A 24,258-nucleotide genomic window follows, 5' to 3' on the forward strand; every position below is an offset into this window, starting at 1 on the left:
TGAAACTGTTTTTTCCCTCCAAAATTTGAACAGAAAGAATGAATGTATTTGCAATTTTTTTTGTTAGCATTTGACGAGTACAAAGCCATCACCAACAAAAGCATAGATGACAGCATTAAAAGTGAAATGTCTGGGGATCTGAAGAATTTGATGTTGACAATGGGTAAGTCCAATGGAATGTTGCACAAGGTTCAGCACTTTGAATGCTAAAGGAAGACCAAATACAAAAGGATTGTGTTTATGTATTTCTCCTCCACATTTCCTTCTGATTTTCTTCGCTTCCTCCTCCTGAAGGTGAAGCTGCCTCTTTGAAGCTCCTTTGGATGCTTTTCTTTGTTAAAGCTGCTGTGTAAATGCCAATTGTTGTTGCTTGGCTGTAGTAGCTCACTGAAGTGTTTACTTTTCATATCTGAGCTTGGACAGTGAGCATTGGTGGGCATTTGACCGTAGGGACCATCACAGCTGAATCCAATCATGTCATGTGTTTACTGAATATCCACACGCACACTTCAAATGGATTCCTGGATAATGATCAGAAACCCTCAGGATCATTCTTTCCTCCCGTCTAAATCCAGGAACACTGAAGGCAACTATGTTTTGCCAATAATAAAAACAGAAAATGCTGGAAACACTCAGCAGGCCAGGCAGCATCTGTGGAGAGAAAAACAGAGTTAACGTTTCAGGTCAATAATCTTTCATCAGAACTGAAAAAAGTTAGAGATATAACAGGTATTAAGCAAATGCAGAGGCAGGGAAAGGGAGGAAAGAACAAAAGGGAAGGTCTGTGATAGGGTGGAAGGAAGGAGAGATTAAAGGACAAAAGGGATGATGGTGCAAGGCAAAAGGAGATGGTATTAGGACAAGTAAAGAAACAAAAGATGGGTCTAGAAGAGGTGTAAATGGATTACATAGGATATCTGGCCCAATCAGTTCATGCCACTGTTTATGCTCCACTCGAGCCTCCTCCCGTCTTTCCTCATCTAAATCTATCAGCATAACCCTCTATTCCCTTCTCCCTCATATGCTTATCTAGCCTCCCCTTAAATGTATCTATACTATTTGCCTCAACTACTCCCTGTGGTAGCGAGTTCCACATTTTCACCATTCTCTGGGTAAAGAGGTTTCTTCTGAATTCCCTATTTGATTTATTAGTGACTATCTTATATTTATGACCCCTAGTTTTGGATTTCCCCACAAGTGGAAACATTTTCACTACGTCTACCCTATCAAACCCTTTCATAATTTTAAAAACCTCTATTAAGTCACCCCTCAGCCTTCTCTTTTCTAGAGGAAAGAGGCCCAGCCTGTTCAAGCTTTCCTGAAAGGTATGATCTCTTTTATTTTGTTAATTCTTTTATTTAGCCCTTTAATGGCCTCTTCCTCTCCCATCGGAGTGGCATGGCACCACTGTGATTTCCTGTACTGCTCTTGGAGTGGTCATCTCTCATGCATTCTTACAGGCACAAGCAACCCACCTCGACTATGATAATAATCCCATTCCCAGGATTTGGGATAGGGTGTGCAGCTTTAATTATGGATGCGTGGTAGTCCTGCTCCACCATTCTTCCACCAGTGGAGACGGGACCCAGGAATTTCAGGGCAATAGATTTATTCTCTTGTAGCCCAGAAGCCCTAGTAATAGAAAGTTTGGCCCCTTGTCAGAAGAATGTGGGTGTTTATTCTTATACTTCCCACCATATGAACTCACTGCTTTATTAGATCTCAGCTGGGCTGGTGGATGGAGCAGGGTGTGGATGGAGCAGGGTGTGGATGGAACAGGGGATCACTAAACTGGCAGGGTTTTGATGTTCTGTTAAATAATTATTTTTATTTACTTTGTTTTAGTTAATTGTTCAAAGTCTACACCTGCCTACTTTGCTGAAAGAATCCACAAAAGTGTAAAGGTAGGTTGGAATTGCAAAATGGGTTGAAGAAACGTTTTGTTCTGTTATTTTACTCGTCACTGTTGCACTGTTTTTTATTTGGGCTTCTTTTATGGACCTAATATTCATTATGTTTGCTCATGCAGACTAAACCAAAGATAAATGGCAGAATCTATAAACTCTGGGCTGAATTTTATTTAAGCCACTTAATATCTGCCTCGCGCTAATGAAAACATTTGAGAGGGCACTAAACAAAAATTGTTTTCACACTTGCAAGCTAAAGATTAAGTTGCCTAACAAGGCATATCGGGAGAGGGGGATTAAATTTATTTGTATCAATCCCTAATGTGAACAAGTAAGTAACAGTATTCTGATTTTTATTCTAACTTTCAGTAGTAAATAAAGGGGAGTGGCGCTGCTACATGCTTGCAGAGGTGGACAAGACAATTACCACTGATACCTGTCCCCCAAAGGAAAAGCTCAAGGGCAAGCATGACTGCTATACCAGTGGTGAATGTGGCTGTTTTTACGCCCTCAGAGTAATTGAAGGCAAGCCACATCCTTTCAGTGAATGAGGTGAACACCACAGTTACACCCTCTCAGAGATGGAGGTGAGGACCAGTGCTACAGCCCCTTGGAGGATGAAATGAGTGCCACTTTTTCAGCCTCCCAGAGGATAAGGTGCCACATCCTCCTACTTGGAGTAGGGTGGAGATGAATGCTGTGCTGCACCCCACAGAGGGGCACACATGCTGCTGTTACACCTCCTCATCTTGACAGTACAGAGGGAGAAATATGCACCACTGAGAAAAGGTCAAAGTTTGGTTGCCGTTATTTCCCATGCTGCATTATCCCTGCTCTCGCTATAGCAGCACATCACAGCAATCCTGCAGCATCACTAATGAAGACAAAAGAAACTGAGCCCTGCTAAAAGAATTAGACACATTAATCATGGTACATGATATTTAGAGGCAATGCAGCAATAGTAGAATCTAACCCTCCATCTTAAAGACAATAGTCTTTTAATAATTTTAATCTTCACTTTAAGTGATTTTATTAAGGGATCTGGATGGCACAGCTGGTAAGTTACTGACACTTGGGCCAGAATTTTCACCTTAGAGTCGGGGCGGGGCGTGCGGGCCGTGTAGCGGGTCGCCATCACAAAGTTTTCAACAGCATGTTCTGCACTGTGCGTTTAACTGAATTGGATCAATTGAAAGAGTCATGCGTGTTTCCCGGCCAATTAAATGGAGCGGGTCTGATGACGTCACCGATGACTGGCTTTCAGCTCAGATATTTAAAGGAGCCTTACACACATCACAGTGGAAGGTTGTTGGAGGAGGCGTACAGGTGGTTGGGAGAGGTGGCTATTGCAATATTTCGAAGAGATTTGTGTGGGTGCAAGCAAGGATGGAGTCACAGCACCAGAAGGCTGTGCCCAGGTTCTCGGATGCCTCCCTGGAAGTCCTGATCCAGGGAGTCAGAGCATGGAGGGAGGTCCTATTCCCTGGTAGTTGTAGGAAGAGATCAGCCATTGAAACCAAGAGGGCATGGCTGGAGATCGCACAAGAAGTGAGCAGTAGGGGTATTGTCAGCTGCTCCTGGATTCAATGTTGCAAGAGATTTAATGATCTCATGAAGTCAGGAAAGGTGACTGCAATGCCACACTCAACTACATCCTGATGCACGTGTCACCCCAACCCCATCACTCTGCCTTCCCAAGCCAACTCCTACACCAACCTAGACTGCAGGTGCACGCATCCCTCACTGTCTATGCACCTACTCACATCCTCATCTGACTATCCACCACTGACACTCACGCTCGGCCTAATGCAATGCTAGAAAGTGATGCCACAGAAGGAGCTCATTTGGCAATGTCATGCCACTCCCTCATAGTCACCCTCTACAGAAGTAGCCCATACATCCCTTATACTTATTGCATCAATCTCAATCAGAGTTCTCTTCTTTCCCTCCTTGCAGGAGAAGAGAGCACAGAACAGGAGAGAAAGAGAGAGAACTGGAGGCGGTCCTCCAATATATACCAATTTGATGCCAGCAGAGGAGGAGGCTCTCGAAATAAGTGGAGTGACAGCTGCTGGTGGTGGGAGATGGAGAGAGGGGGACCTCCCAGCAACCTGGTGACAGAATTAAATATCCCACATGGCATATAACAGTCACTCATGGTCACTGATGCCAGCAGCCAGTGAAATATCACCATATGCACGATGGTAACATTACATATTCTTATGATAAGAGTTCTAATTCATCTCTTTACTCTCCCACAGTTCCATCAAGTGCCCCCCACCACCCACTGTCCAACTGAAGGAGGAAGACGATTCCTCAGAGGAAGCTCCATTCTCTGAGGGTGCACCATCACTAGATCCATGCACATCCAGCACCAGCGCAGATACACGCACGTCGGTGGGTCCTGCGAGACATAGAGTAGTGTTGTCACCTAGTGTCTCACAGATCACAAGTAAGCAATAAGAGATGGTGAAGACAGGGACAGCAGTGGAGACTCCTCGTCGGAGGGCGCAGGGCACTCCCAGCTCTGCTCAGCTGGATGCAGATGCTGAACCTCGGGGGTCATCCACAAAGAGATTGATCTTGGAGGAATAGCAACCAATGTGCGAGGATCTGGCAGCTTTTCCAGCCACAGTGTGTGCGATTGTAGAGAGAATGGAGGAGTCCATCTCCAACATGAGCAGCACCATGTCGCAGGCGATGGCGACGATGTGCTGTTCCATGGAACGGATGACCACCTGCAGGGAGCAGCTAATGTGCCAGTCAAAGGAGAACATGCTTGCTGTGCACAACAGCTTGCAGACTCTTATTGATCGCTTCTCTAGGAGGGATGGCAACGTAGACTTGGGCGCTCATCACCCCACTGATGTGCAACAAGGTGCTCTCCAGCTTCTTGCTAGCAGGGAAGTGCGGGTGGCCCATGAGAAGAATGATGGTGAGAGGGGACATGGAAGCGGTGATTCTGCTCAAAGCATTCAGACTTCTCCCCCATTGCCTCCCCCTCAGTCAGAGCCCCACATGCTGCCTCAGATCCCGATGGCTGAGTCTGCCCCTGCACAGTTACAGGAGGAGCAGTCTTTGGCGGGGCCATCACAGGCTCCAAAACCCAGAGGACATCCGCCAAAAGTGTCTAAGCCGTCAGAGCAGGGAAGTGAGCAGCCTGCCTCTACCTCTGCTGAAGCCACAGGGGTTGCACCTCATAGAAGCACTCGGAAAATAAAAATCATAGATGCACAAGGTTATGCACATGGGTGTTTGCCAAAATGTTATTGTTAAGTTTCAGTTATATTTCTGACACATAAATTTATTTCTTTGCACTACTTTCCGGTCTTGTCCATTTTTTCCTGCTACCTGGGAAGTGGCCTTGTCACTTGGAGACATTACTTAACCTCGAGCAATGGGTGTGTGTTTGACAGGAATGGTTTGGTCATTTTAGGACTGCTTTGTGGTGTTGGTTATGGATGTGGGGGGGGGGGGCTGCAGTTGGGAGCCAGATGGGTGCACTGGTGCAACTTAACTAAATCGGGCCATTATGAGGCCATCCTGGGCCTCCCGTGCAGCAATGTGCGCTGCTGGTGCCATCTCCACCTCAGGTTCCTCCTCCTCCTCCTTGTGTTCCACCTGTTCCTCCTCCTTGTGTTCCACCTGTTCCTCCTCCTCCTGCTCTGAAGAGGCGGTGCGCTCTGCGCCTTGCTCCAGTCCTCGCTGCTGTGCTATGTTGTGCAGCACGCAGCAGACCACAATGATTCTAGAGACCCTGGCTGGTGCGTTCTGAAGGGCATCTGAAGCGCATCTTCAGCATGCCGATGACTTACTCAATGACACATCTGGTCGAAATATAGCTTTCATTATAGCGCTCCTCGGCCTCATTGCTTGGCCTCCTCAAGGCTGTCATCAGCCACGTCTTCAGTGAATAACCCTTGTTTCCAAGCAGCTAGCCAGTAAGTCTGTTCAGAGGTGCAAAGAGCTGAGGGTGGGTGGACTGGCGCAGGATGAAAGAGTCATGACAGCTCCCTGGGAATCTGGCATACAAATGTATGATGATCCTTTTATGGTTGCAGATGAGCTGCACATTGAGGGAGTGGAAGCCCTTGCAGTTCACAAACACTCCTGGGTGATCTGGGGGGTGCCTTGATGGCCACATGTGTGCAGTCGATGATGCCCTGCATCTGTGGGAAGCCAGCCAGAGCCACAAAGCTGAGCGCCCGCTCAGTAACACTGGCTTCATCAGTGGCAAAGTTTACATAAGTGGCTGACTTATGAAACATGGCATTGGTCACCTGGATGATGCATCTGTAGGTGGCCGGCTGTGAGATCCTGGAAATGTCTGCTGCCAATCCCTGGAAGGAGCCTGAGGTGAAGAAGTTGAGGTGGCGACTTTGACAGCCACTGATAAGGCGTGTCCACCAGGTCCTCTGGGCAGCAGGTCTTCTTGCAGCAAGCTGCAAATGTTTGCCATGACCTGGCGTGATAGCCTGAGCCTCCTGAAGCACTGCTGTTCAGTCATGTCCACGAAGCTCATCCTCTGCCTGTATACCCTGCGTTGGGGGTATCGCCTCCAGGATGGTGCAGCCCTGTGGTGACGCCCTCTCTGTGGAGCATCAGGTCAGTGAGGAGAAGGCTGCTGGTGTTGTTGCTGTTGTTGGTGTTGGGGCTCATCTTGGTCCGAATCTGAGGTCCGTGAAACAACATAAGCGGCACGCATGCGTATCTGATAGATTCCAAGTAAAGTGAAGATCAGAGGCACAATCCTCCAATGTAGTGAGAGTGACTTGCAATGTAGTGAGAGTGGGTTGCGAGGTTGCAGAAATGACCTGCAAACTCCTGAAAGAAAATTCTCTGCACAAAATGGTGTCAGCGAGAGCCTTTTCCTTCGGCAAGGAAGCAGGTGTAAGGTGTTAGTATTTATGTGCCTTTTCCAGCTGTCACTTAATGAACGAGTACAATGGCCACTGAGCTCCCGCCTCCCCTTCACAGGCGAGGATCCCAAGATCTGTGAATCCCGTGCACAACCAGTTAAAGACAAAACCTCAAGTTAAGAAGGCTCTTAAGAGTCTCTTAACGAGCAGTAAAGTATGTCAATGAGGTCGCCCGCCTCTCCCGAGCGGGTCATTGGTGCGCTTTGAAACGTGCCCCAGTTAAATGCGGAAGTCGGTGGGGTGACAGCGTGTTCCCGACGCGCTGTCAATTTCAGCGATTTTTAACTGCCGACCGGCTCCCAAACCCGCACGCTCACCAATGTGAAAATTCCGGCCTGAATGTCTGGGGCCTGGATTCTGATCCATTCTATACTGGTGGGATTAAAGTCTTCTCTCTCACCAGTAATTTCCATGGGGGATTTCCCAATCTTCTGGCCATTTACGCCGTTTCTCCTGGATTTTTGCCAGTCTTTCTTTGAAGTTGTGGCAAGAGATCGGGAGAACCCCCATGGAAATTCTACCTCTCTCTGTAGCATGTAAGGTTCTCACTGAATGGAATGAGTTTGGACAGAGTTAATCCAGTTTCTAGTGTGCATTGATCTACAACACAAACTGCCCCTAAATTGGCATTAATTGGCTCTAAATTGGCAATGTCACTCAGAGACCACAGGATAGCCAGAGTGGGAAATGCAAATGTCATATTGGTGCAGTTGGGGTGCTCCTCTGAGGTTAGACCCGGGCAGCTCGCCGGTTCTATATAAATGAAGCTCGGGCCTCAAAATGTCTCTGGCCTCCGCTGCTGAGCCCTTTTCACAGGCTGCTGGTGCACTACATCAGTCAGCCACTCAAAGTTAAAATCAACTCCCTTTTGAATGGACTCGTACCTCCTTCTAAACAACCAAAGCAGAGCACTGTGAGTGTCTAATTAAGCACATGCACAGAGCTCTACTCACTGCCACTAACATTTCTATGTTGGAAAAAAAACTTGTGGCTTCCTGTGGAGATCCCATTGGACGTAGGACTGGGATATTTAATTGACCTTTTGTTGTTTGTAACATGATGTTGCCTCCAGCTCTTTGGAGAAAGATGGTGATGCCATCTCACTCAGTGTAGAAGAGGTGATGATCAAAGATGACTCATTTGGAGAGAATTATATATTCCCTGCATCTGTTTCAAACTAAGTTTATTTGCATATGGTTTCCCTTTTTGGATTATTATGCACAAGGAGGGGTAGGGTTCCTCAGTCCCAATGTTCTCAGTTGACCAATGGGTTTTCCCCAAGGCTGAACTTGATAATGCGTGGGTTCTGGAGAGTTCTCCATTTCTCCCTCTCCGCCTGTCTCTGAGGTACTGTGGAGTTGTGGCTGGGCTCTCCCCTGTTCTCGTACCTGTCCCAAGCACTTGTCCAACTGCGTCTGACCCTTTCCTTCCTCTCTTGTTGTTGCTTGCCCATTTTCCTCTCCATCAGTAGGGGGAGGGGGTGGGGGGGGGGGGGGTGGCGAGGGGGAGAAAAGATTAAAAATCCATGTTCATTCTCGGTCCCAAATTCTTTTTCACTTTTTTTGGAGTAATCTTTTCCTTGTGTAAATCGCATGACTTGCTGTTCTGGCCCACCCTCGCAGTACAAATCCTGAATAGGGCTGCTAGGATTCTTGGGTTTAGTCCTTGTTCACACTCTTAACTCAGTGCCTTTTGTTTTAGCTTAAATGATTTTATCGATATTACTGTTGATTGGCTTAATCTTGTGTCAAGCATTTGACTGTTAGGCACGTGTATTTAAATTTGTTAATATTGCATTACTTCTATTCTGCTGTATATAAACTAGGAAATTACTGTTGGTGCTGTTATCTTAAGAATGTTAACATGTAGACATAAAGTTCTTCTCTCCACAGTTGAACAGAGGCATTAATCATTTATTTAAAATGGGTTAATTCCTCCATTTAGGTGAGAAGAGAGGAATTTGACACTAGTCCATTAAGTGTCCATTCAGAAACATGTCAACAGCAATTTTCAGTATATAAGGGATCATTTGAAAATAGTGCGGTGTGTGTGCCCAAATGTATCATACTCGCTGCCAGTGGGCACCCTACCAAGAGCACAAAATTGGAAAATTACTTCTATAGTGTCATATTAACCTCCTTTTTTAAGTCATCCTTGTTTCCGAGGGACTGCTTAAGAAGAAGAATTTAATTAAATTATATTTTTACTGGGGTTTTTACGCTCATGTGTTGTAACTATGGCTATCTAATTCAAAAATTCCAGAGATAAAGGGGGTAAAATTTGTCTTGGGCAGTAGTACAGAACAGACAAAAGCAAATCAGCCGCCGGTTTTGCTCCCCCACTCGATTTTCTTTTCCATTGATTTCAGTAGAAAATGGGAAAGACTATCGAGCAGAGTGTAAAACGGGCTTCCGATTCGCTATCGCCTGTTTTGCGCTGCCGCCCAAGACCAATTTCACCTCCAAAAGACTGAAAAGAGAAGAGCCAATGATGCAAGCAGGCATTCACTAACACTGGAGATTAAAGATGCTTCACTCTTAAAGTTTAAAAAATTGGCTTCACACTGTTTTGAATTGAAGACTTAAACTGGTGTGACACTACTTCCTCCACAAAATGCAAGTCATACAGTTATGCTGATTATATCGTGTCACTGCAACATGATAACTGCTTTGCAGTAATACAGTACATGGGGGCAGATATTGCACCTCAACAGGAGGCCCAGTACATTTTGAGGGCGGGCCTCATTCCCATACCGCCAGCGAGCTGTAGGCGGAAAACAGGCACGTCAGGACAGTCCGCCCGCTCCAGGCCTGTACAAAAATCGAGCGGCCTAGTGGCTGACTCGGGCCAAAAAAAGATAGATCCGGGAAGAGGGGTGGGAGGGGTCATGGGGGGGTGGGGCAGGGGTGGGGGTGGGATCCATTCTTAGGAAGGGGTGGGCTCAGTGTGGCAGCGGGCCAGATTGCTTTTGTGGAGCCTGGAGGAGCACTCCTGCTCCTCCTGGCCCCAGAAAAATAAATGAAAACTTACCTACTGGGCTCGTCTTTGGCTGGACTGCCAACTGACACTGGGCACAGCGCACGGTCCACCCAGTACTGACCTAAACTGGCAGCAGTGGTCCTGTGTACATCATAGGACTCCAATTTGAATATTAAAATGGCTAACTCAGGCAAGTGCTCTGGCCATCCAGTGGTGGTCCCTGGGGAAGAAACCTATACTGTCAGTGGGAATGGGGCGGTAAGTCAATCCCCACCATTTTCTAGCACCATTTATACCATGCCAGATGCCTCAAAATCTCCCCCATAGATTGTAACTGCACTAATAAAGACTACAACGATAAATATTCAACTAAAGATACCCTTAATTTAATATGGTGAATCTACAATTTGTAAACCCCAGCATTCAGACCAGATCAGTGGTGATCAACAGAAGATGCATGATGTGCTCACTTTCAAGAACAGTGCCTGCAGATATCCTGCATATCTAACCAATTATCATTCACAATGTAATGCAATCCGTAGCACTGATATAATAAGAGCTTGGTATTCTTTTCTAGGGTGTTGGCACTGATGAGAATACTCTCTCAAGAATCTTGGTCACTAGGTCAGAAATTGACCTCCTGGACATTCAAGATGAGTATCTGAAACTGTATGGCAACTCCTTGTACTCTACTATCAAGGTAGGTCTGCAATCTTCATTGGTAAATGCAGTTTTTTCTGAACTGTTTTCCTCCTCATTCTCTGTCATTGAAGCCTCTTGGTTCATTTCCATGTCCTTCAGCTGATACAATGGGGCTTTAGAATTCTCTAAGATCAGCAAGAACTGAAGCGGATAAAACTTCAGAATGAATTAATTATCGCTCACAATAATTCTGGCACATGAATGTAAATATGCTACAATGTTGGTCCTTTCTAGTCAAACTATAAATAAGCATTGGGTCTTTCATAGCTCACAATGAATGTTTTAGATAGCCAACAGTAAACTGTTGAAAGTGCCTACCAGGATCAATTTACTTCACAGTCAAATCCTGTTTATTATTTTACTAAGATGTACACTTCCTAACATGATTTAATTCAGGTCAGAGTTTGATCATGGATTCTAGTTGGGCATAAAATCTGATTTCTTTTTACATGATCATGTGGTTGATAGATTTTAAAATAAGACTTTCCAGTGACACAGATGCATTCATATTGGGGCTAATTATGTAATTCTGTCATAATGCCAGCAGGATTTAATACATTTTGCATACAGCATGCAAGCAGGGTGGAGAGATGACCATGCAAGGTTGCTCATTGTATTAAGGACACACTCCCGCCACAAATTGGTTGAGTAGAAGGTGTGTGGACATAATATTTGGCAAGTCAGCAGCTTTCAAAGGGCTGCTGGTCACAATTAATGCTAAGCTGCACGTTGCCAATTTGAAACATATGCTGATAGCAGCAAGATGGGTCAAGAGCAGGACTGATCGTTTTGAGAATCCAGCTCTGGAGATACAAATCAAGGAATTGCTGCAAAGGAGGATTGCCATTTTTGGAGCCAAGAGCATTCATCATTCAAGAGTACAGTTCAAAATACCACCACATTTCTTCCTCCCACTGGGGAATTACTTAGCTGGAGCACTAGTTTAGGTAGTAGAAGACATGTATTATAGACTTTCACAAAGTACTGAGGTAAGACACAATGGAGTAAATTTTCATCTTTACTGATGAAACTTGGATAGGTTTTATAACTGGAATACAATTAGCTCCGCCAGATTACCACCCATTGAGTGAAGATGAAAATCTACCCCAATGAGCACTCGCGCATGTCACAGTATTGGGGGAAATAAACTAGCAGTTGATGTAGGACAGCATGTAGAAACTCCTACAAGAGAGGGGGCGGTACTGGACCTAATTCTAGGGAATGTGGCCGGCCAAGTGGAAAAAGTGCTAGTCGGTGAGCACTTTGGTGACAGTGACCATAATATGGTAAGATTTAAGGTGGTCATGGAAAAGGACAGGGATGGGCCGGAAATAAAGGTTCTAAATTGGGGGAAGGCCGATTTTAATAGGATAAGGCAGGATCTGGCCAAAATGGACTGGGATCAGCTACTTGTAGGAAAATCTGCATCAGAGCAATGGGAGGCTTTCAGAAGGAAGATTGGGATCATACAATGGCAACATGTTCCCGTAAAGGTCAAGGGTGGTTCCAAAAACCACAGGGAACCTTGGATGTCAGGGGATATACGAGAATGGATTAGGAAAAAAAGGAGGGCTTTTGGCAGATACAAAAGGCTAAAGGCGGAGGAAGCCCTAGAGGAGTACAAAAAGTGCAGGGGGATACTTAAAAAAGAAATTAGGAGATCAAGGAGGGGCCATGAAATAACACTGGCGAGCAAAATAAAGGAAAATCCTAAGATGTTTTATAAGTATATTAAGGGTAAGAGGATAACTAGGGAAAAAATAGGACCCATTAGGGACAAAAGTGGCAATCTGTGTGTGGAGCCGGAAGATGTAGGAGGGGTTCTAAATGAATTTTTTGCATCTGTTTTCACTATGGAGAAGGACGATGTGGACATAGAAATAGGGCGGGGGGACTGTGATATGCTCGAACATATTTACATCGAGAGGGAGGAGGTATTGGCGGTTTTAGCTGGCCTAAAAATGGATAAATCCCCAGGCCCGGATGAAATGTATCCCAGGCTGCTGTGTGAGGCAAAGGAAGAGATTGCGGGGGCTCTAACATATATTCAGGACCTCTCTTGCCACAGGGGATGTGCCAGAGGACTGGAGAACCGCTAATGTAGTACCATTATTCAAGAAGGGAAGTAGGGAAAAACCGGGGAACTACAGGCCAGTGAGCCTAACATCAGTGGTAGGAAAATTATTGGAAAAATTCTGAGGGACAAAATTTGTCTCCACTTGGAGAGGCAAGGATTAATCAGGGATAGTCAACATGGCTTTGTCAAGGGAAGATCATGTCTGACTAATTTGATTGAATTTTTTGAGGGGGTGACTAGGTGTGTGGATGAGGGTAACGCAGTGGATGTGGTATATATGGATTTCAGTAAGGCCTTCGATAAAGTCCCGCACAGGAGACTGGTCAAGAAGGTAAGAGCCCATGGAATCCAGGGTGCCTTGGCACATTGGATACAAAACTGGCTTAGTGACAGAAGGCAGAGGGTGATGGTCGAAGGTTGTTTTTGTGACTGGAAGCCTGTGGCCAGTGGGGTACCACAGGGATCGGTGCTGGGTCCCTTGCTGTTTGTGGTCTACATTAATGACTTGGATATGAATGTAAAAGGTATGATCAGTAAGTTCGCAGATGATACAAAAATTGGTAGGGTGGTAAATAGCGAGGAGGGTAGCCTCAGTCTGCAGGACGATATAGATGGGTTGGTCAGATGGGCAGAACAGTGGCAAATGGAATTTAACCCGGAAAAGTGCGAGGTGATGCACTTTGGGGGGACTAACAAGGCAAGGGAATACACAATGAATGGTAAGACCCTAAGCAAGACGGAGGGTCAGAGGGATCTGGGTGTGCAAGTACACAGGTCCCTGAAGGCGGCGGAACAGGTGGATAAGGTGGTAAAAAAGGCATATGGGATACCTGCCTTCATTAGCCGAGGCATTGAATATAAGAGCAAGGAAGTTATGATGGAACTGTATAAAACACTGGTTAGGCCACAGCTGGAATACTGTGTGCAGTTCTGGTCGCCACACTACAGGAAGGATGTGATCGCGTTGGAGAGGGTGCAGAGGAGGTTCACCAGGATGTTACCGGGGCTGGAGCGCTTCAGCTATGAAGAGAGACTGGGCAGATTGGGTTTGTTTTCCTTGGAGCAGAGGAGGCTGAGGGGGGACATGATTGAGGTGTACAAAATTATGAGGGGCATAGATAGGATGGATGCTGAGGAGCTTTTTCCCTTAGTAGAGGGGTCAATAACTAGGGGGCATAGATTCAAGGTAAAGGGCGGGAGGTTTAGAGGGGATTTGAGAAAGAACTTTTTCACCCAGAGGGTGGTTGGAGTCTGGAACTCACTGCCTGAAAGGGTTGTGGAGGCAGGAACCCTCACAACATTTAAGAAGCATTTGGATGAGCACTTGAAATGCCATAGCATACAAGGCTACGGACCAAATGCTGGAATATGGGATTAGATCGGGCAGGGCTTGATGGCCGGCGTGGACACGATGGGCCGAAGGGCCTCTATCCGTGCTGTATAACTCTATGACTCTAATGGTCGGGGATACAGTATTGATCCACTTTACTGGGCACACGTGGACAGGACTGTTTGTGTAATGAGCAGAACAGCTACTTAAGTGAAGGTCTCCTATTAGAGCCTGCCTACAGACACTTCAGGGGGAATTTTAACATTACAAAAAGGTTGGGTTGGGGGCATGGGGGTAGTTAAAAATCTGAATCCTGACCTGAACCCACCTCCAACCCGCCCACTTCCGGTTTTAACAAAGGCGGGATGGGACAGGCAGCCAATCCGCTGCCAGGAGACAGGTCATCTATTTAAATATTATAATGAGGCTCATAGCTTCTGCTTTAACCTCCATTTTGAATTTAATTTTAGCTGATTGAGTTTTGCATGCCTCGTGAAACCCGCCAGCTAAAGCAAGATGAGGACTGCTGGATCCAGGAGGTATGTGTCTTTAGACTTGCCTCCTGAATCCAGCATCCCTACCTAACTCACTCCCCCCAATTGGAGACCCCATCACGTGTCCTCCGATTTCCCTCTCCCCAGGCCTCCCCACCCTCCAGCCCTCCGATCCCACCATGAGGCCTCATCCCCGCCTCGGAACTTCCCCCATCTATCCCAAACCTGTCTTCCCCATTACAATTCAGCCCTTCCTGTCTGCAACTGGGGTTCAGTCGGCATGTCTTCTACTGGGTCTTGGCCTCCTCCTGCTCCATAGTAATGCATCTTTGTAATGCATGAAATCTGCAAAAGTCCTCTATTCTTAAAACATGACCTATGGTAGCATAGTGATTACGTTTCTGGACCAGAGGCCTAGACTAATGATCTGGAGACGTGAGTTCAAATCCCACCACGGCAGCTGGGGAATTTAAATTCTGTTAATTAAATAAATCTGGAATTTAAAAAAATAGCTATTATTAGTAATGGTGACCATGAAACTACCGGATTGTTGTAAAAACTCATCTGGTTCACTAATGTCCTTTAGGGAAGGAAATCTGCCGTCCTTACCTGGCCTGGCCTATATGTGACTCCAGACCCACAGCAATGTGGTTGACTCTTGAACTCTCATTTCAGAGGGCAGTTACCACCACATTCTCAAGGGCATTTAGGGATAGGCAATAAATGCTGGCCTTACCAGCGACGCCCACATCCCATGTGCTCTCTTGGTTTTCCTCTTTTTTAAAATTCATCTCTTACAAGAGAAGGAAAGTGTATGTCTGTTTGTTGGGGGGGAATTACTTTCAGTAAAAAAAACTCTTCCCTCATTTAAACACTGTGGTTAAAAAAAATCTGGCAAGAAGTGTTCACATTTTCCTGCTTTTTTTCCCCACCTCTTGGAGACCACCTATTTCAAATCTCACCTAATTATTGGAAGTCACTGCACTTAAAAATAGCATTGAGGCTCACCAATGAGTGATTCCACAGGAAACCCCATGGATCCTGTAGAGCTGCTCATTGATGAGCCCCTTCTTGGTGTCAATAAACCATTTCCTGCAGAGAGAGGAGATGCATAATGGTAGGCCGCCTGAGGAAAGAGGAGAGTAGATGGAAAATAGTCACATCTTTTAGCAGGCGGCATTTTTTTTTAGAATTCTCACACGACATGAATAAGGGAAGTACTTCCTCTTGAAAGTATAGTATAACTATTTGTTACTGCTCACTTTTAACTAAAGCAACTCTGTAAGGCTTATAGATCAGTTACACATACACTAAGGAATATGGGTAAGATCTATTGTTATTAATCTTAATTTTCACATCCCTAGGGCTGAAAATTCAGTAGGGTTAGCGCCCCATTTGAGGCGCTAGAGGGCCTAGCGCCGGAGTTATGGCCGGTTTGTAAATTCAGTGGGGCCCTGCCATCGGCGTTAGACCGGTTGCGCTGCGCCGGCACCGATGACGTCATCGGTGTGCGCAGCGTCCCGGTTGCCGTGGTGACAGGCCCCAACGCCGAAATTGAGTTGCGGCCGCCTCGCCCGTGGCAGCCGCAACTAACGATGTTTCAGCAGAGTCCTACGCGAGTTAGCGCCGGCGCATTAAGGTCGCGCGGCGGCCGGCCGCTTTCCCGCCGGCCGCCTGCCCGCACCTCCCTCCCCGGACTCCTCCACCCCCTCCCCCGCGGAACAGATGCGTCTGGCCTGCGAGCCCGGCACTTCTCCGAGGTGCCGGGCTCATTTTTTTCAAGATTTCAACGGCCAGCGGGCGGGTGCAGGCAGCTCCTCCTTAACTGAAGGAGGAGGCCTGCACTTCCCCAGCCTGCCGCACCGCATCGGGTGCCGCAGCGCCGGAATTGCGCCGCAATGCGGCAGTCAGCGCCCATTTCGAGGCGCTGACACCCTCCTGTAGCGCCGGCAGCCGTTTGGGCGCGGCGCTACTGAATTTTTGGCGCGCGCAGGGGGACTTAGCGCCGGCGCTAAATTTCCGGCGCTAAAGCCCTGGCGCGGCGCCAACTGAATTTCTAGGCCCTACTCTCTTATGAGTAACATTTAATTTATTTGTTTATGGTCATGTAAAACATAGGAAATTCAAACCCTGGATGATAAATAATTTGGGACCAAACTGAAAGCACTATTACTCGGGTTAGAATTTGTTTTATTATTTTGTTTATTTACAGAATTAATATACTACGTGCTTACCATTGATTTCCTGGTAATCGGCTTTAAATTGTTTCGTAATGACTATAGACAATGACCTCATAATTGTTGAATCCTCAGTGTAAACATCATAATTTCTTTGTTCCCCCTTTATAATGGGGAACAAAGAAATGGCTGACCAATTAAATACATACTTTGGTTCTGTCTTCACAAAGGAGGACACAAATAGCCTCCCAGAGATGTCGGGGAACATAGGGTCTAATGAAAGGGAGGAACTGACAGAAATCAGTATTTGTAGGGAAATGGTGTTAGAGAAATTGACGGAATTGAAGGCCGATAAATCCCCAGGGCCTGATAATCTACATTCTAGGGTACTTAAGGAAGTGGCCCTAGAAATAGTAGATGCATTGCTGGTCATCTTCCAAAATTCGATAGACTCTGGAACAGTACCCATGGATTGGCGGGTAGCTAATGTTACCCCACTGTTCAAAAAAGGTGGTAGAGAGAAAATGGGGAATTACAGACCGGTAAGCCTGACATCGGTAGTGGGAAAAATGCTAGCGTCCATTATAAAAGATGTAATAGCAGAGCACTTGGAAAACAGTGACCGGATCGGACAAAGTCAACATGGATTTACAAAAGGTAAATTGTGCTTGACTAATCTACTGGAATTTTTTGAGGATGTAACTGGTAAAATAGATAAGGGAGAACCAGTGGATGTGGTGTATTTGGACTTTCAAAAGGCTTTCGATAAGGTCCCGCATAAGAGATTAGCGTGTAAAGTTAAGGCACATGGGATTGGGGGCAAGGTATTGGCTTGGACAGAGAACTGGTTGGCAGACAGAAAGCAAAGAGTTGGAATAAACAGCTCTTTTTCCAAGTGGCAGACAGTGACTAGCGGGGTACCGCAGGGATCGGTCCTTGGACCCCAGCTATTCACAATATATATTAATGATCTGGACAAGGGAACTAGATGTAATATCTCCAAGTTTGCAGATGACACAAAGCTGGGTGGGCGTGTGTGCTGTGAGGAGGATCCCGAGAAACTCCAGTATGACTTGGACAGGTTGGGTGATTGGGCAGAAGCATGGCAGATGCAATATAACGTGGATAAATGCGAGGTTATCCACTTTGGTGTCAAAAACAAGAAGGCAGATTATTATCTGAATGGCAATAGATTGGGAGAAGGGGAAGTGCAACGAGACCTGGGTGTCCTTGTGCACCAGTCGCTGACGGTAAGCATGCAGGTGCAGCAGGCGGTTAAAAAGGCAAATGGTATGTTGGCCTTTGTAGCGAGAGGGTTTGAGTACAGGAACAAGGATGTCTTGCTGCAGTTCTACAGGGCCTTGGTGAGACCACATCTTGAGTATTGTGTGCAGTTTTGGTCGCCTTACCTGAGGAAGGATGTTCTTGCCATGGAAGGAGTGCAGCGAAGATTCACCAGGCTGATACCTGGGATGGCAGGAATGACGTATGAGGAGAGATTGGGTCGATTGGGCTTGTACTCACTGGAGTTTAGAAGAATGAGAGGGGATCTCATTGAAACTTATAAAATTCTAACAGGACTAGACAGACTAGATGCAGGAAGGATGTTCCTGATGGTCGGGGAGTCCTGAACCAGGGGTCACAGTCTAAGGATAAGGGGTAAGCCATTTAGGACAGAGATGAGGATGAATTTCTTCACCCAGAGAGTGGTGAACCTGTGGAATTCTCTACCACAGATGGCAGTAGAGGCCAATTCATTAAATATATTCAAGAAGGAGTTGGATATATTTCTTAAGGCTAAAGGGATCAAGGGATATGGGGAGAAAGCATGGACAGGGTACTGAATTTGGATGATCAGCCATGATCGCATTGAATGGCGGAGCAGGCTCGAGGGGCCAAATGGCCTACTCCTGCTCCATCTTCTATGTTTCTATGTTTCTATACCTGGATATTGGCCTAAACTTTTTAAAGTACGCACCAGTAGTGAGGGACCTAGCCTGCCGCTGGAGTATACTCAGAAAATATACCTCATTGAGTTTCAGTCAGTACCAGCAATGACTGAACACAAATGGGCCAAAAAACAACTAACATTCACAGTATAGGATTATTCAGTGATCCTGTTCTCCCAGTGAAGAGCTTCACTCAACAGAGATCAGAGAATTAAGTTACAGTGTTTTGTAGCCCTATCTTCGCTCTCCACTCGTTGAGCGAGGCTATCTGCTGGGAGTGCAGGATATCTGAAATTATCCTTGTGTCTTCATAGTGAAATTTCTTGTATTTGTCATGTAAATTGGGTCTGACATTTGTGTTGTGACCATTGAGCCTTCAGCCAGTTTTCTTCTTTATTGGTTAACTTTCTGCTTTTCTAATTGATGAATAAGGAAACGGTGAAAATAGGCAATCATATTATGCAAAAACTTTCTTTCTAGGTTCAAGTTTCTCCCCAATCGCATTGCAGAAAAAAAATTCTACCTAATTTAATGCTGCATAAAAACTTTCTTTGAGATACAGCCGCCATCATACTCCCTACCCTAGCTCAGATTGAGAGGAAAGCTTTTAGTAATAGTGTTATTTAAATATTGTGATTTTTGATGAGTGGATTGTCATTGCTCTACGGAATAAAATTACAGTGAAATTATTTGCATAGACCTGCAACTCCAGTTACAGCTAGCTGATGTTATTCTGTTGTCATTTATATGTATCTTTGATGTACTATGATTTATTGGTAGTATGCATGGAATCAAAGTGATCAAAGGTGAAAATTAGTATAATAAATGTAAGGGAACACTGTTTAGTAGCTAATACTGGAATCCTGAGAGTATGGTGTCTCAGCAGCTCACACTGGAATCGTGGATAGTGTGATGTCTCAACAGCAGCTCATTCTCATACTGGAATGGTGTAGTATGAAAATACCTGTGCACTCATACTAGCTGTGGATAGTATGAGGTTTCAATAATGTCCTGATCCTGCATTACTACAACTGAGTGTGTGTGTAATCTGGTGTTTAATGTAACAAAATGAAAAAGAACAAGAAAGCAGTCCAACAACTCCCTCACCAGCCAAAACTGTGGTGCTGGGCTTACCTCCTGGGTCCAGCTCTTCCTTCTCTCCTTCCATCCCGCACCCCAAATGTTCACCTCCAGTTCCGTTCTCACCTCACAACCTGCTGTTGGGCTCTGCATCTGCCCACTCCTGCCTTAAACTTGCTCTCGCTCAGCTCGTTGAGGTAATTCTCTGAACAAAGAAAGATGGGACTGTGACTTAGAAGGAGGGAAACATTCTTACAAAAGAAAAACAACAGGAAGGGAGGGTTTTATTGTGCAGTGTTTTAGTTTTGCATTTAAGAAAGAAAGATTTGCATTTATATAGTGCCTTTCACAACCTCAGGATGTCTCAAATGCTTTACAGCCAATGAAGTACTTTTGAAGTGTAATCACTGTTGTGATGTATTTAATTTGACTATTTTACATAAGAACATAAGAAGTAGGAGTAGGCCATACGGCCCCTCGGGCCTGCTCCGCCATTCAATAGGATCATGGCTGATCCGAACCTAGACTCACGTCCACTTCCCTGCCCGCTCCCCGTAACCCCTAATTCCCTTATCAGCTAGGAAACTGTCTATCTCCGTTTTAAATTTATTTAATGTCGCAGCTTCCACAGCTCTCTGAGGTAGCAAATTCCATAGATTTACTACCCTCTGAGTGAAGAAGTTTCTCCTCATCTCAGTTTTGAAAGGGCAGCCCCTTATTCTAAGATTATGCCCCCTAGTTCTAGTCTCACCCATCAGTGGAAACATCCTCCCTGCATCCACCCGATCAAGCCCCCTCACAATCTTGTATGTTTCGATAAGATCGCCTCACATTCTTCTGAATTCCAATGAGTAGAGGCCCAACCTACTCAACCTTTCCTCATAAGTCAACCCCCTCATCTCCAGAATCAACCGAGTGAACCTTCTCTGAACTGCCTCGAGAGCAAGTATATCTTTTCTTAAATATGGAAACCAAAACTGTACGCAGTATTCCAGGTGTGGCCTCACCAGTACCCTGTATAACTGAAGCAAGACTTCCCTGCTTTTATACTCCATCCCCCTTGCAATAAAAGCCAAGATTCCATTGGCCTTCCTGATCACCTGCTGTATCTGCATACTAACTGTTCTGTCCTCCTCATGCCTATGATTCGACAGACAGCTAAACTTTCATCACCAAACAGGAGGCGTTGATACTTTTTCATCCAGTTTAATGACACAGGGTGAAACTACAGAGAGAACAAGAAATTACAACATCAAATAAGGCTGATTGGTATTACAATCACAATCTAAATACACAAAATAAACCTAGGATAGTAGAATGAAACGTTACTACTATAACTCAACAGTTCTATTACAGTTTGAGGTAAGTATGATACAACAATAAAAAGTCTAACACATGAATGCCAGGGGAAAGACTAAGCTAGCTACCACGGAGCTCCACAAAGTGCAATATATTAACTCATCTGGCCACAAATATCAAAAAATGGTGACATAGATCAAACGTAAAGAACATCTGATAAAAAGCTACTTACAGACAATGCCAACCAAGGGGAAAACTGAAAAGGATGCTTTAGATGCTGCAGAATCATCAGCCATGAATTCTGGCTCCCTCGTGGTTCTGTTTTTACTTTCACTTTCTAATAGTGTCACATGACATAAATCAACAGTAAGGAGGTAAGTAGTAAAACACTAGGGGGAGACAAAAACACAATACCAAAGTCTCATAGGAGACATAACACTCCCCGTCTGGTATCTCTAAGATGCCACATAATAAAGAAAATACAACTTATCAGGGAGCAACCATCTGGTCTTCCTTGGAGAGAAGAAGCACAATCTCTGTGATTGGCCTGTAGAAAAGCTTTGTCCCATCACCGCTTGGGATCTTGACCTCTACCTTCCGAACTCTACTATCTTTGCTGGGGAAACCCTTTGAGATGATCCCCATCGGCCATTCACTTCTTTTGTTCTGACTGTCCTTCATTAAACTATGTTCCCCGTCTGGACGTTGGTCTTTGATGACTGCCATTTGCTATGTGCTTGGAGAGTTGACAGGTACTCGCGTTGCCAACGGCTCCAGAAGGTGTTGGCCAGACTCTGTACCTGCTTCCACTGACGTCTGTAGAGGTCCTTGCTGCCAAACTCTCCTGGAGGTGTAGGAATGGCTTCTCCTTTCTGAGTGAGGAGGGTGGCAGGCGTCACGATGAATGGAAACGCTGCATCTGATGAAGGAGGGACGAGTGGTCTTGCATTGATGATGGCTACCACTTCAGCCATGAATGTGGTGAGGACTTCATGAGTGAGTCTGGAAGATCCATGTTCCAGAAGCATTGCATCCAATATGTGGCGTGTGATGCCGATCATTGTGAGGAATGTGGCGGATTGAAGATCCAGGTGCAACCTTGGTCTGCGAGGTATCTCTTAACTGTGTTGCCATCGTCAGAAGAAGGAATGTCGAGCTCCTTGCAGGCTCCGATGAAGTTGGTACCACAGTCAGATTGAAGCTGCTTGGCTGGTCCACGTATGGAGAAGAATGACACTTCTGTGACTTTCTGCTGGGGACGACACAGGAATTCAGGTCCTATAAGCCATGTGGTATCCCTTAAGCGAGCTGCAGTGACAGATCTGGTTGGCGTGATCGGTTGGATTAAGGTGAGTAGGCACGTAGTGCCATTGTTCAGGTTGTGTTGACCTTCTGATGCGTTGGACTCTGTTATTGACGTACACATAAAACCTTCTAGTCTGGTTGCATATGTAGCCCAGCACCACCTTACTGTCTGTGTAGAACTGGATAGAGTCAGGCTTGAGATCAATCTCGGAGGTGATCAGTTCTGCCATCTCTACAGCCAGAACGGCAGCACAGAGCTCCAGTCGTGGAATGCTGTGTTCGGGACGTGGTGTTAACCTTGCCTTGCTGAGGATGAAGCCTGCTTCACAATCTCCATTGGGGTTTGTGACCTTGAGGTAAGCAACTGCAGCTATGGCATCGTTTGAAGCATCAGAAAAGACACATATTTCTTTGTGTTGAGCTTCAGAGGGAGAGATGAGAGTATAGGGTCTTGGAATTTGAAGCTTTCTGAGGTCTTGGAGAGAGTTTCTCCATGTGTGCCAAGATCCCTCCTTTTCTCGAGGTAGTGGTGAATCCCAATCGTTCGTGTCTGCTGTGAGGTCTCTAAGCAGAGCTTTTCCTTGGATGATGACTGGTGCCACAAAACCACGGGGGTCGAACAGGCAATTCATCGTAGGAAGGACACCACGACGAGTGAAGGGCTTTTCGCTGTCTTCAACTTGGAAGGTAAAGGTATCCGTATTCAGGTCCCAACTGAGCCCAAGGCTGCGCTGTAGAGGAGGTAAGTCAACTCCAAGGTCCAGGTCCTTTAGGTCATTGGCGTGGTCTTCTGAGGCAAAGGCTTTCTGCATGAATGAAATGAAGTGGTCTTTTGTATCCGGCTTTCTTTCCAGCGTGCGGCGGAGAGAGATGAGTCGATTGAGTGCTTGTCCTCGGTTGTTAGGAAGCCGTCGTCTTGGAGTTCTGAACGGTAGAGGAGCGAACCAGCTATTGCTACTGTCCATGAAGACCTCATCATCCATGTTCTTTATAAAGAGTTTGTCCTCAATGGAAGGAGCTAATTTGTCATCGTCACTCGTCCTTTTGAAGACTGCCTGACCCAGACGATCCTCTTGCTTTCCGTGTTCTGGTTGCTCAGTAGGATCATCGGAGAGAGAGCTTGGAACCTGTATGCCGTATCTTTCTTTCACTTGAAAGCTGTTGGGACACGGATCAAAGAGTGAGGGCGACCATTCTCCAGCACATTTGTATGGAATGTGTTCGCCTTGGCAGGTCTGTGGGCGTTTCCCAGACAAACATCACCGATGATGACCCACCCTAGGTCAAGTCTCTGAGCATAAGGTGAGTTGTATGGACCATTTATCTGTTCACGTACCTTGTGGATTCTCAATATGCCTCTGCCTAGTAGAAGCAGGATGGGAGCTTGAGGGTCCAACGGTGGAATCTGGTAAGCCACTGGTTTGAGATGACCATGATGAAGCGCTGCTTCAGGTGTAGGGATCTCTGACCTGTTATTAGGCACCTGGTTACACTCGATTAGTGTAGGCAGAGGCAGACTCGTCTTTCCATCAAGGGTCTCCACTACGAAACCACTGGCCCTCCTTCTTGATTTCTCCACTAGGCCGGCACAAGTTTTCAGTGAATATGGGGAGCTGTTTCCTTCTATGTTGAAGTGGTCAAAGAACTGAGACTTGGCGAGTGATCTGTTACTCTGATCATCCAGCATGGCGTATATCTTTATGGCTTTCTCTTGCTGTCCTTCAGGGTAGACTGTCACAAGACAGATTTTGGAACAGGATTTGCCGCTGATGTGTGCTCCGCAGACCTTGGTGCAATGTGAGGCTACTTCAGGTGTCAGAATGTCTTCCTCTTCCTCCCCGCCGTGCTCTGCTGCGGCGTTAGAGGCTGTTGAGACCCAGGGGGCTGGACCTGGGTGGAGTGCTGTGTTGTGGCCTTCGCTATTGCATTCTGCACATTTGACGGCCGTGTTACAGTCCCGTGCCAGGTGAGTTGAAGAGTAACAGCATTTATAACAGATGCCACGTTCCTTTAAGAACGATTTGCGATCCTCCAAAGTCC

General features: G+C 46.0%; 1 protein-coding gene and 1 long non-coding RNA gene across 2 annotated transcripts in view; one reads left to right on the forward strand and one right to left on the reverse strand.

The window, feature by feature from the left end:
- The window catches only part of anxa3a (annexin A3a), a 114,588-nt gene that overhangs the window by 84,515 nt on the left and 5,815 nt on the right, over positions 1–24,258 (forward strand). The window contains exons 11-13 of the mRNA XM_085963242.1: positions 68–163; positions 1,846–1,904; positions 10,383–10,505. Of these exons, the coding sequence (XP_085819368.1) occupies positions 68–163; positions 1,846–1,904; positions 10,383–10,505 (278 nt within the window). The remainder of the gene's footprint in view (positions 1–67; positions 164–1,845; positions 1,905–10,382; positions 10,506–24,258) is intronic.
- On the reverse strand, positions 25–19,911 carry LOC147122993 (uncharacterized). The gene is made up of 2 exons (XR_015073033.1): positions 19,669–19,911; positions 25–651 (listed from the first exon to the last, which is right to left on the reverse strand). It is a non-coding gene; the product is annotated as an uncharacterized LOC147122993 (long non-coding RNA).

The sequence above is a fragment of the Somniosus microcephalus genome, chromosome 2 (assembly GCF_052327205.1).
Source record: "Somniosus microcephalus isolate GS21.2 chromosome 2, FLI_Smic_1.0, whole genome shotgun sequence".
Lineage (NCBI taxonomy): Eukaryota > Metazoa > Chordata > Chondrichthyes > Squaliformes > Somniosidae > Somniosus > Somniosus microcephalus.